The sequence below is a fragment of the Netta rufina genome (genome assembly GCF_964035555.1).
Source record: "Netta rufina genome assembly, chromosome: 14".
NCBI lineage: Eukaryota > Metazoa > Chordata > Aves > Anseriformes > Anatidae > Netta > Netta rufina.
Genome location: NC_140137.1, coordinates 20,107,035 through 20,119,478, shown reverse-complemented (window position 1 = coordinate 20,119,478; position 12,444 = coordinate 20,107,035). Strand labels below are relative to the sequence as shown.

General features: G+C 50.7%; 1 protein-coding gene across 1 annotated transcript; it reads left to right on the top strand.

Annotated features, from left to right (window-relative positions):
• Positions 1–6,555: 6,555 nt before the first annotated feature.
• Positions 6,556–11,035, top strand: GRXCR2 (glutaredoxin and cysteine rich domain containing 2; the record flags this gene model as incomplete). Its single annotated transcript, XM_084295546.1, has 3 exons — positions 6,556–6,963; positions 8,999–9,214; positions 10,856–11,035. Exons 1-3 carry the CDS (start codon positions 6,619–6,621, stop codon positions 11,033–11,035), a joined length of 741 nt encoding a protein of 246 aa, XP_084151672.1. The 5' UTR covers positions 6,556–6,618.
• Positions 11,036–12,444: the final 1,409 nt, after the last annotated feature.

The window sequence follows — 12,444 nt, the reverse complement described above, 5'->3', positions numbered from 1 at the left end:
GAGGCAGCGTGGATCTGCAGGATCTGTGCAGCGTGGGGCCCTGCAGCGAGCAGAGCAGAGCAGAGGCCACCCCGTGACATCCGCCTGGGCTGCAGTGCCACCGAGGCAGCGCGGGGACACGGGGTGCTGCTACCCACATGGGACATGGGAAGTGCTCGGCCAGGTGTGCCACAGCGGGTGGAGGGGCACCAAGCACCGAGGAGCCGCCTGCACCAGACAAGAAGAGTGTTTTGGAGCGCTGGTCATTGATCTTAGGGCAAGTCAAATGATGCCGTTTGTACCTAATGGCCTTTAACAGCCTTGCTGCTGGGTAACATGAAGCCTTCAGCCCATCCAAAAGGAGCTGGAGCAGAGTGGTACCTATCTAGAAAGAGAAAAGTATTTTTAAATGAAGCTCAGATGCTGATTTTCCTCAGGATAGCCTGCTACACACCCGCTGAACTGGCATTAGCAGCAGCATGGGCACCGTCCCGTGCCCCTAGCCCCCCACAGCCAGTTCCCCACACGGGGCCGAGGGCAGGGCTGGGCTGGCTCAGGGCTGTGGTCCTTTCCCTGCAGTGCACTGAAGGACCACAAAATGTGCAGCACTAAATCCTCCTTCACTGGGATTTGCCCAATAAGGGCTGAATCTGCAGGGATGCAATTTCCATTTTTTAAGACAAGAAGAAATAAATGTTCTCGAGTAGCAATAGACCCGAGCACCAGCCTAGCAGGCCTTTGAACATTGCTGTGAGTACTTCTCAGCTGCTCTTCACACAGGTCTGACCACAGAAAATGTCAGGCTTCAGTTACCTAATTAAACACAGATGCAAATAGCAACGCTACTTGCAAGGATACATCTCCCTTTAGTGTTCCCAGGTGCTCCTGGCCAGCAGGAAGGCAGCGACTGCCGCAGCCCAGCCAGGGAGGCGAGCTGGGTTATAAATGCACAGTGAGCACCAGTGCTGGGTGTGGAGTGTGGGGGTGAGGCTTTAGCAGCCTGTGCAGAAATAAATCTGCTGAAAATGTGTTTGTGCCTTGCTGAATTAAGGAGCAACCAGTCCAGCTATTTGCTGCCTCTTCGCTGGGTCTGTGGCTGGGGGCTGGCAGCAGGGCTCTGCTTTCCTAACAGCCCCTGCCCGAGCAGTGCTGCCTGGGGGAGGTTTGGGGAGCGGGAGCTGAGCGTGGCAGGGTCTGGGGAGCAGGGCTGCTCTGTGGGGTGCTCTGGTGTCTGTGCTGGGAGCACCCAGGGGCTGTGCCGCAGTCCTGCTGCAGGCTGGTGGTGGCTGTGTGCTCGCCTCCCATGTGAGGTGGTGATAGCGCAGGAGCTGTGGCTCTGTGTCACCACCTTGCTGGGAATGCTCACTGGGAAGTAACGTGTTCTGTTGGTCGTTGGGTGTGCTTTTTTTTTTTCTTTTTTTTTTTTTTTTCTTCCCTGGGCTCTGGTTTCATGCAGATCAGTTCACGCTGCTCCCAGGAGGCAGCCTAGGGAGGTTTGCTTCTCAAGGTAGAACTCAAGCCCTGGGAATTTCCCTCTTTGAAGCACTTTTTTTTCCTGGTTTTTGTTTCCTTGTGACTTCAGGATTTTTATGCTTACTCAGGACTCTTCCCTCACCTGCCCATGCAGTCTCTCGGGCTGAGGTGGGTGCTCAGCGAGCTGACTTTCATCCGGAGCCTGCACCGCTCCTGGAGGTGCCAGGCATCCTCCGCTCCCGTTGACTTCAGCCCGCAGGAATGCGTGGCAGGCCCTGCCTTGCACGTCAGCCAGGAAGCGGCCAGCCAAATGAGACGTTCCTGGCTTGTTTTCCTAGAAAAATGGAGCCTTGTGGATTGGCGGTGGATGAGAATGTGGGTATGTGTGGCTGTGCCTGTCTGTGCACCCCCGCACCTTGTGAAGCCAGTTTGGTGGGGAGGAAAAGCGCCCAGAATTTTAAACATCCAGTAACTTTTATGAAAATGGGAAGCTAGCCCCGAAAAGGAGACCCTGCTAGCCCCTTCCTGGTAGGAATGATGCAACGTGCCTTCGTGAATCTACTTTGACTTGAAAAGCAGGCGCCAGGCTCAGCGATGCCTTCCTCAGGCTGGTGGGGCGATGGTCTCAGCCACCTCCACCCCGCTCCTGCTGCGGCACTGCAGGCGCTGCGAGACCCCCATGAGCACCACCGCCCCCGAAGCGGTCCCACAGCAGCGTCCTGTCCCCAGGGCCAGGCGCCTCTCCCTGTGCCTGCCCCCACGCCTGGCCCCTCACACCTCGTCCTCAGGGGTGGGCCCCAGTCTGTGCTGGCAGCCGGTGCCTTTAAAAGGGAAGCAACTCGTCCTCTTTAGCTTATGAGATCAGAAATAGGAGGATACTTTTCCCCTGGGGTGAGGACAGCGATGGAGGCAGGCTGCTGGGCAGTCTTCTCGTGTGGCAAGGAGCTGTGGCAGCCGCTCTGCGTGGTGCTGGGTCCCTGTGGCTGGCAGCTCAGCGCAGCCAGTCCGGTACCGCTGATGCTGCTGTGGGGAAGCTGTGCTCGGTCTGCTTGGCAGGGGATGGAAAAAAACACATTTTGCAACGAGTGACGGAATTAAGCTCTGTCTGTCAGGACAGGTGCAGCGGTTGCAGTGCTGCTTGCCGTGCCCTGCTGGGAATGCCAAGCCCTGCTGTGCCCGGCTGCCACGCGGCGCTGGGAGAAGTCCCTGCTCGCTGCTGCTGTGCCACCAACCATGGTGCTGCTGGCGGTCCCTCTGCAGCCTGGGGACAGCGGGGAGCAGCTAAAGGGAACCCAGGGGCTGGAATGAGCTGCGAGCACATGAATTCATGGTTCTCAGGCCAAGAGCTGAGAACCAGCCTTGGCTGGGTAGCCCACGCTGCTGTGCAGGGCTCTGGCTCTGCTGCTTGGCATCTGCATTTCTGCTTTCGCAGGGGCTTATCTCAAAGCCTGAGCTGCTGGCTAACAGGCATTCTGCACCCACCAGCTGAAGGAGGAGAGAGGCTGTGGCTGCTCTCTGTAAGGATGTCAGGAGGTAAATCTTCCAAAGGAGAAGTGCTGTTACACTGGAGGACTGTGTTTGTGCAAGCACAAATGTGCACCAATTGGCTGCGAATAGACCTAGTCAAGAAACCAGAATATTCCTAACCATGCAGTGAGCAAGGGTCTGAAACAGCCTCTGACAGAGCCGCAGGGCCAGAGCCTGCAGGTGCTCCTGCCTGCTCAGCTCCCCACGGCGCGGTGCTGCGGTACGTGGGCAGCGCAGGCACCACGGGGTCAGGAGCCCCCCAGGAGCGAGGTCTGGGGCCAGCCCTGGCCGTGCAGGCTGCCTGCTCCGTGCTGCCCGCGGGGTGCCTGGGGACGGGCTGCCCCTGCTGCGGGGAGGCACAGAGCAGCAGAGAGGAGGAAAGCTTCCTTCTGCTAACACACAATTATGGTTAATGTGGCATGCTGATATTTCCTCGTATTCACCACCACTTTTACTGTGGTAATGCCACTATCTCCTCACCATTAGGTCTCACAACTGCTTTGTGATTCCTTCCCTTTCTCTTTGTGCATCCAGGAGGTGTCTAAGTGCCGGTGAGTTTTTCCCAGCATTTATATTAAAAAATATATTTTCCATAGGCTAGCAGCAAGTAGCTCTGTCTGTGACTTCGTGCAGTATCTCTTCTCTCCTGCTTTTACTTCATCTCTTCAGCACACACACACAGGGCCCTCTCCAACTCCATTAAATTATTGGCTAAAATTATCTTCTTGACCTGCTGATCTGAACCTTTCTGCTTGCTACTCCCACACTGAAACAAGCTTAATGCTTGTGTCCTTCCAAGCTTCTACCTTGCTCCTTTGCTTCCTTCCTATCTGCCCTGCCCTCTGCTCCATGCCTGCCTGCTCCATAGCCCTCTGGCCTCTCTTTGTGTCTGCCAAAGCTGGCTCAGGCCCTTTCGTGTCCCCTCTCTGCCTTACTGTAAGGAGCCGATGTTGTGCTTAGAGTAATGCGACCAGTGGGGCAGGGCTGCGGTGTTCCGGCACTGCAGCAGCTGAAGCTGTGAGGCCTTTCCACATCCCTGCATGTTGCCTGCCCGGTGCTTGCACAAGGACGGGCACTGCAGTGCTTGCTGTAAGGAAGTAAAAATGGGCAAAGCACAACAAAACATTTTTCAGCGAAATGTGCAGGTGGAAACATGTCCTCGCATTGTTGCAGGGCAGTTCGCTCTTGCTTTTCTATCTGTCCTAGTTTGTACATACCCGGCCTTGTTGCAATAGATCTAAACCAGCATGTTACACTCCTTAGGGCAAGGGCTGTCCATCTCTTTGTTCTGCAAAGCCAGCACGCTTCCAACAATCAGTTAATGTCTCTTGACGTGGAGAGGAGGATGAAGACAGGGTGCATGCTTGAAAGACAGATGTCATTAGAATTCATTGGAAAAAAGGCTGAAGTAAAGCACAGTGCGGTGATAACCCAGATCACGAAACAATGATTTCACTGCTGTATGCAAAATCGCTGTTACATCTTTGGTGAGGACTGACTGGCTGCGGGAGACAAGCCCGGGCTGATGCAGGAGAGCAGAGCGAGCGCTGCTGAGCGAGTCCCGCTGTGCTCCGTCCCGTCCCATCCCTGCCCTGCTCCCGGCTCCGTGCCGAGCGCTGCCTCCCTCAGCACGCTGCGGTGCTCCCCTGCAGGAGCGAGGCTGATGCGGCATCAAAACCTCTGCCTGGAAAGCCCCAGCTGGGCACACGCGGGGTGGGAAGGTTGGGGAGCGCGGCCCAGGCAGCCGCAGGCGGCTTGGAGCCAGAGGAAAGCTGTGTGATACTGCTCCAAGGATGGGATTGTTCTCACACGAAAATTACAGGGCCGTGGTAGGTTTGCTGTGTTGTGACAGCACCTGTAAGTAACTGTGTGTACTGGAAGCCACTTTGCTCGTCTAGCAAATGTAGCTTGTGACTGTGGTGCTCTCATTGCTGCTTTCAACTTCTTTTCCTGTTTGATTGTTCCCTTAATCAAAAGAAAATGAACACCAATTAAGCTATCTTACAAAGTGTGATTTGTGTCAATTAAGACTGCTGGTGTGCCTTTGAAAAGCAGTGATGCCGAGGCCTGGTTCACGCAGGACATGTAAGAGAAAGGGGTGGATCAAGCTTCTCGAGTAAATGCAGAAAGAGCTGAGCTTGATTAATGCAAATCAACGTGTTCTTATAAAGTGAGATCCTCCCGTTTGAGATAGGACGGCAGCCTGACGTGAACATTACAGAAATGTTTTGGAAATGCACAGGGTGTGTCCGGGGCTGTGTGTTTACACGGGCAGGTTCGTGCAGGTTCTCTCTGCAGAGCGCACCCCTCGCACAGCCCCAGGCACCCGAGGCTGCCCCAGCACGGCCCGGCCGGCACAGGAGGGCTGCTGCAGCAGGCTTCTTCCAAGGGCCGAGCGTGTGCTCCGTGTTTAACAACAAACACGCTTCTGAACGGCCTGCCTAGTGTGTCATGAACAGGAATTAAATGAAGCGTTGGCATTTGAAGGAAGAGATTTGAAATCTTGCTGTGTGTACCTGATAAAACCAGGTATTAGAAGATCTTTAAAAGCTGGCCAGCAGTTGCTTTTTGGGTGCATGTTGCACGAAGCACTCTTCGTTTTTCCTCTCAGAAGGAGAGGGGCACGGTGACCGAGCACCTCCTTCAGCAGCAGGGTGTCAGCTGCAGGCGGGGGGCTCCTGTGAGCTCAGAGGGGAGCTGTGCGTGGGGCATGCGGCTGCACCAGCACCAGGGAAATGCGGCCCCACGGGGTGCTGGAGGAGGCCGGGGAGCTGTGAACCCCCCGGGGTGCTGGAGGAGGCCGTCTGCCCTCAGCACGGCTCAGAGCTCCCTGCCCAGCAGCTGGGCCCCCGCAGCCCCGTGCTGCTTGTCCCTGGGCAGAGCAGTGACCCAGTGGGGCGGCCACGGGGGTGCTCCTGGTGCACGGGGCTGTGAGGAGCAGGGGCTGTGCCGCTGGCCTCTCTCAGGAGGCGGCTGGCTTTCGGAAATTAAAAGCGAACCAGAACGGTCAAAAGGCCTGGAAAGCCAGCAAGAATTACAAATAGGGATTGAAAGCTAAAGAGAGAGAAAATCTTAATTAGATCTCCACCAACCTGTAGAGAAACACATTTGGATTAAAATGAAATGGAGCTTTGTACTCTCTGGGTTTCCGAGCAAGAATGGAAGAGGAATTATTCACAATTGCTATTTGTGAAGCTGGATTGCTTTTTCTGTGAACTTGTCTTTTTAAATTTTCACCTTGTCAGAAAACGGTGAAAAGCTGCGGGGATGGTGTATTTGGGATAGTTCTTATCACAGGACACGGCAGAAACATTTCCATGGCTGCAGAACACAGGCAGGGCTTCCCATTTAATCCTCTCCTCCCCACGGTAACTCCATTTCTCATTTCGTAGGCCAGCCTGTCCACCATTCAGCAGAGTTCAGCAAAACTTGCCTTCTATTTCAGCACCACAGATATTTTCTCTTTGTGAATATCTATCAATATTTAATACAGTGGTGTCGGTTTTGCCGTAAGATGAGAGGAACTACTAGCAACCTTGAATTATACATGGTGTGTCCGGGGGAAGCTGCGGAGAGTTTTCTTTTGGGCCCAAAGCTCCTCCAGTTGATCTCCAGGACCTGCGACTTGAAATCATAATCATGGATGAGCACCAGAAGAAGCTCAACCAAAGGCACGAGGGAAGGCCCCGCAAAGTGAGGTTCAAAATATCATCATCCTACAGCGGTCGAGTGCTGAAACAAGTCTACGAGGACGGGCAGGAGCTGGAGCCCCCGGCCAAAGAGCAGTCCCGGCGTTTCCTCCGGCACAGCTTCGAGCTGGGCAACCGCCCGTGCACGGCGGGGGACGCGGCAGAAGGCAGGCTGTGCCCGCCAGCCAAGCTGAGTGCCCAGCGGATCAGCATATTCAAAGAGGATCAGAAATACAGCCTCGCCAGCACCTCGCCTCTCCTCAGCAACTGCCCCCCCAGTGCCGGCCACTGCAGGGTGAGTAACGCCCAGCCCCGGCTTCTGCCTGTTCTGTAGTGAGATGCAGCATTTCCCTGTGTTTCTATGCAGAGTAATCCTAACGCATCGAGAGCAGTCAAAAGTAAGGTGAATATTATCTTAATTAGTTATATTTTAAACATAAAAGTTGCATGATTTGAGCTGGCAAAAAGGTTAGTGCCCCTGGCAGCCTACCTGTGAGCCTCAGAGCGAGTCATGGGCATCCTCTGGAAACTCAGAATTGCCCTACACCCGCTCTGAAAATCCCACCTTAGTTTCACTGGATACGTTATTAACATCTAATTAACACCACTGATATAGAAGTGTCCTTTTAGCCATAATAAAAAGCAAGTACACATGTAATATGTTAAATTGATTCATATACGGGGATTATGTTCATTTTCTTGTCCAGTCAAATGAAACTTCTGTTATTTTTTACTGCCATTTGTTTTTATGAAACCTCTGTGTGCCAGCCAAACAACCCATGTAACAGCGTGGTGTATTGGTGCTGCTGCTAAAAACCACGTTATCCGGAAACAAAAACTCCAAATGAAGTGTGTTATTGATAGATTGATGTAATCAGCAGATTTGTGAAATTCAAGGTGGGTCTGCTCAGAAAAAAATGATAAAAAGGAAGACAGCAACAGGTAGCTAGCTTGTTCAATCAATATACCAGGCCTTTCCCTGGCAGATACCCCATCTCAAATCCAGTTCAGATTGAACGACGAGCAGTTGTTATTCAGAGGCTGGTCTGTCCTTTGCCCAGGACACCCCTTGCAGACACCATCCCAGTCCTACACTGGCTGCTTGGTGGTACTGCCCCAGTTGCTAGCAGAAAGGTCAAGAATTAAGAATGTCTCCAGGGAGAAATTTGAGTACGCCAACAGCTGAAACACACAGAAAGTCGTACCGTCATCTGCTGTGGTCTCTTGAATAGACACTTTGACCACAACTAAAGGGACTTGGGAGTGCTTTAGAAAGCATTTTATGTCTTAGTTTAAATACATTAAAAGTCTATTGGTGCTAATCAAAGTTTCAGAGTTGCATGTAGGAACACCAGACCGCTGATACTTGAAGTATGTTTAGTTGATACGCCGGGCATCTAGTTTAACCAAAAATATCAAACCACTACGAATGTCTTTTGCCCAAAGACAGAGCACTTATGTGATCCTATCTATACCATTAATTTGTTCTGCATTCTTGGGTAATACTCATCTCTATTCCCTAGTCTCCCTAACCGTAAGTACTTTGAGTAATCATGCTATCCAATATCTGTTTTGTTTTGTATCAACATGCGCTCAGTATTTGGAGACACCACGTCTGCATAAGAAATACGAGGTGTTTAAAGCCCTCCGCCAACGGGCAGGGTTTGAGCTCGCTGCCCCTCCATGCCTCTGCTGGTGCAAAGCAGTAGGTGCCCGGCTGCCAGCAGAGCCATCAGCCAACCTGCGCTGGATGGTGGGAGTCTGTCACGGCATTTTCTTAGGAGAGCATCTCCTTTTGCATCACTTCTTGACAGACACTTATACAGAGTGAAATATGAAGAGTGTGTAAAGCAATAGGCTATGGCAACTGCCATATGATACCTGGTAAAATGCTAAGGGAAAGAGGGACCAGGTAAGCAAAATGCTGCTTTCAAAATGTGTTTGACCAGATCAAGGTTAGTTTAAAAATAATTAGAAAAGAATGCAAATTCGAGTTTCCCCATGGATGGGTATTTAGCCTGGCTGCTAGGATCAAAATTTAACATTAGAACATTAGAAAATGAGCTTTTTTTTTTTTTTTTTTTTTTTTTTTTTTTTTTTAATCATCTGACCACTTTGCCAGCGTTAATGGCCTGTCTTTCCATCTCTCCTCCCCTGTGCCCCTGTGTGCACCGTGCTCTGGAGGGCTATGGGAAGCTGGCCTGTGGGGCAGAGCCAGCCTAGGGGCGGCCAGGCAGGAGGGAAAAGGGAAATTCTTCTGGGAACCCAGGGGTCGGCAGTGCTTGCAGTGTATTCATACGGGCAGGGCATTGATTAAGATCCTTCTACAGGCTTCCCCTGTCATAGATTTTGGTAAGATCATCATCTACACAAATAACCTGAAAATCATCCGTGCACCAATGGACCAGAAAGAGCTCATGAGAAGAATCATCCAGACTGAGGGAATAAATGACTGGGCCTTCATATACCACGAAAGGAAGGACAGAATTGGCACTGGACATAAAAAAGAGGTGGAGAGAAAGGTTGCCTGCAACCAGCATATGCAGGTAAGTGCATATATAAACAAAATTGCTTTTGTTCCCCAAGGCTTTTGGGTCTTGCAGCCCCAGTCAAACAGCTCAATATTCCCATCCAAGCCCCATCCATGTCTGTATCTAACACTTCAACTACATTTGGATTAAAAGCATCACTTTGTTCCTCTTCCAACATGGAGATAACTAATCAGTACTGCAGCACGGTTTGCACTCTGGGGACAGCTGCTCTGTTTCCAGTGTCCTCATGTCTCCCACTTGATGTTTCCCTCGGAGATCGCTGACATTTATGTAGTTTGGCTTAGGTCCATCTTTCTTCACTCTCTCCCAGCGGAATAAGAGCAGGCCTGAGTTTCTCCAGCCTGACAAGGCTAAACACAGCTGCCGTGTGGCTGAGACTGCCTGAGGCTAAAATTTTAATATCAGCTGAAATAGGATTGTGTCTTCCCCTTATTTTCTCACGGGTTAGTCTTTGTTGGTCAGAATCCCAATTAGTCTGACCATAATTTGATCCCACAAAACAATGTTGTCATGCAGGGTAAATACCAAGCATTACAAATTTGCCAACCTGAAACCAACCTCCTGTGCATAATGCAGGTTGCCTTGGATGCTCTGCAGCCATGAGCCTTGCTTGGGGCTCACTTACGTAAAGTCCCCGTGAAAAGTGAGAACAACCCTGAGAAGCTAAGCAGCCTTTTTGTCCTTTGTCAGTATTGAAATAAACATAATTTTCAGAAAGAGGGCTTTGACATCAAAGGTAAGATTCATCCCATCTACTGAGAGAATTGCTTGTCTGAGATATTTGGGAACAATGAGTAAAATCTGAAAGAACCAAGACTGTGGATATTTTTTTTCCAGAATAGTTTTGGATTCTTTATGCACTGGTAATACAAATAATCAATGAGATGACCAAACCACAGGAAGGTTATTCTCCTGAGAAGTCAGCTAATTTGGCCTGTCAGATTACCATGTAGGCACGATGTAAAGCATACCCAGCACCAACTCCCATGTCTTAGTTAAGCCTCATTCTGTTCTGCTGGGTAAGGCAGCACCGTGGCACAGGAATGATGCAGGCCACTGAACTGACACCAAAATGGTGAGCCTGTGCCCGGGTACGTGCTCCCTGCTGCAGATATTCAAGCACTCCTGGGCTCTGTGGAAGTAGTGAATTTAAGCTGGGATTTGAAAGAGGCTGGCAGCCCTGGGGCACGTTGCAGGCACAAGGCGAAGCCTGAGAGAAGCCGCGCGTGTGTCAATGCTGGGGGACTGGGGGGGCAGAGGGTGAGGAGCAGTGCACAAGGGAAGGAAGCGTGGCTTAACACAGAGCTGGTAAAAAGGCCACATTAAGAAACGACAGGAAGATGGGGAGCTATGCAGACCCTTGCAAGAGAAGAAAAGCTGAATTTCAAAGTATTGTGTTTCAAACCCAGCCACATTAACTTTCCATTTTGTAGAAGTATCCACAAATCGTCCCCAGACACACAGGAGCCTTTACCTTGGAGATCTTGCTATAGAGAACCAAATGCTATTGGCAGAGTGGCGTCAGGAACCACGATTGCTTTAAAGACCAGAGGAGAGAATCTCCTGCTTTCAGCTGTTACTGACTGTGATGTCTGATCTTGAGTACAGATTTTGTTTGTGATCTTTCTGTTGCAGGAAGGAGATGCTGAACACGCTTGTTCCCAGTGTAAAGGATCAGGCTCTGCTCCTTGCTCGCTGTGCCATGGAAGCAAGTTTTCAATGCTAGCAAACAGATTCAGAGAGTCCTACAGGGCTCTCCGATGCCCAGCTTGCAATGAAAGTGGTGTGCAGCCCTGCCAGATCTGTGCTGCATGACCAGAGCTGCAGCAGTCCACAAGCACTGCACCGATACTTTGTGAAGAACTTTGAATTATTTCATCTTCAAGCAGCCTCGCTCTAACAGAAAGTTTTTTAAAGATGAGAAAGGTGCCTTACACACGTCTCACCGTAATGTGAACACAGCACCTCTGCTACCAACTGTTCCTCTTGTTTGTTACACACATCTGTCCAGCTTTTTAATCAGCCCAGACCCTGCTTTGCAAACATGCTGCTTGTAGCCCTGTGGGGTGAACATATCCAGGCTGCTACATGACAAGATCTGCGTAAATGTCTCCTGCATCAGCTTGGCCTGGGTCTGCTGGCACTGCCCCTTGGTGCAGCTGGATCCCCCCAGCAGGCACTGTGGTAGCACAACAAAAAGCAGCAGCAGTAGGCGCAGGTTGGGCACGTCGTTAACAGTCCGGGTGTGAAGTGTGTTTGTATGACAGCAGGGCAGAACCAGAGTGGTGCCTCCTCTGGGTTTTAATTTGCTGAACATTTTAACATTACACCATCTTTTGCGATTAACTCTGAACTTGCCTTGCAGTATCACAAGTGTTTCCCGAAGATTTTACTGATTCTTACATCTGCTTTTATGGACACGGTGATTCCTGTGGGGTCTGATTTATGGGGGAAAACTGAAAACTCTTCCCAAATCTGGAGCTATAAAAATGCACAGTAATTTATTATTATAAATAGAAGTTAATGAGTTTTTGGCCTACTTATGAGGAAGTGCTGAACTAAAATTCCCCTCTCCAATGCTCAGCACTTTTCAGGATCAGGCTGGTGGTGAGCAGGATTTTTGTTGCTTAATATTAATCCCATGTCGTAATCTGCAAGAGGTAAACTCTAATTAGTTGAGGTGAAGCAATGATGCTGAATACTTTGCAGGCTGCCACTGGTGGTGCAGAACACAAGGGCTTCAAAAGGTGGAGGCAAACGGGGGAAACTTCTTTTTTTTTTTTTTTTTTTTTCTTTCCTCCCTCCCCATAGCCTTAAATCATTACATTTCATATTCATGAGTAATGGTAATGCAGCCTTCACTTGCATATTACCGCTGAGACTGAGGAGTTAAGAGGCTGCTCGCGCGTTCTCGGTGCTGAGGCTGCACGCCTTGGCAGGGCGGTTTACGGCCAAGTTTCTCCTTCTCTACGGGAGGCTATAAAACTTCTCCCCAGTACTGAAATCACTAGAAATAACGCCCTTTTAGCTCTTAGACTTCCATGTGTCTCCTACTGAAATTTTCAGTGGGTCCAAGGGTTTAATTACAAATAAACACAAATGTAGCCGATGCTGGATTTGCTTCGTTTCTCCGCCAGGCTCTGTGTGCACCCAGCCAGCAGCTCCCCCCCGGCGGGCCCGTTTGGTCGCTGCCGCTCTCGTTTAGAAGTTCGCCAGCCTCGGAT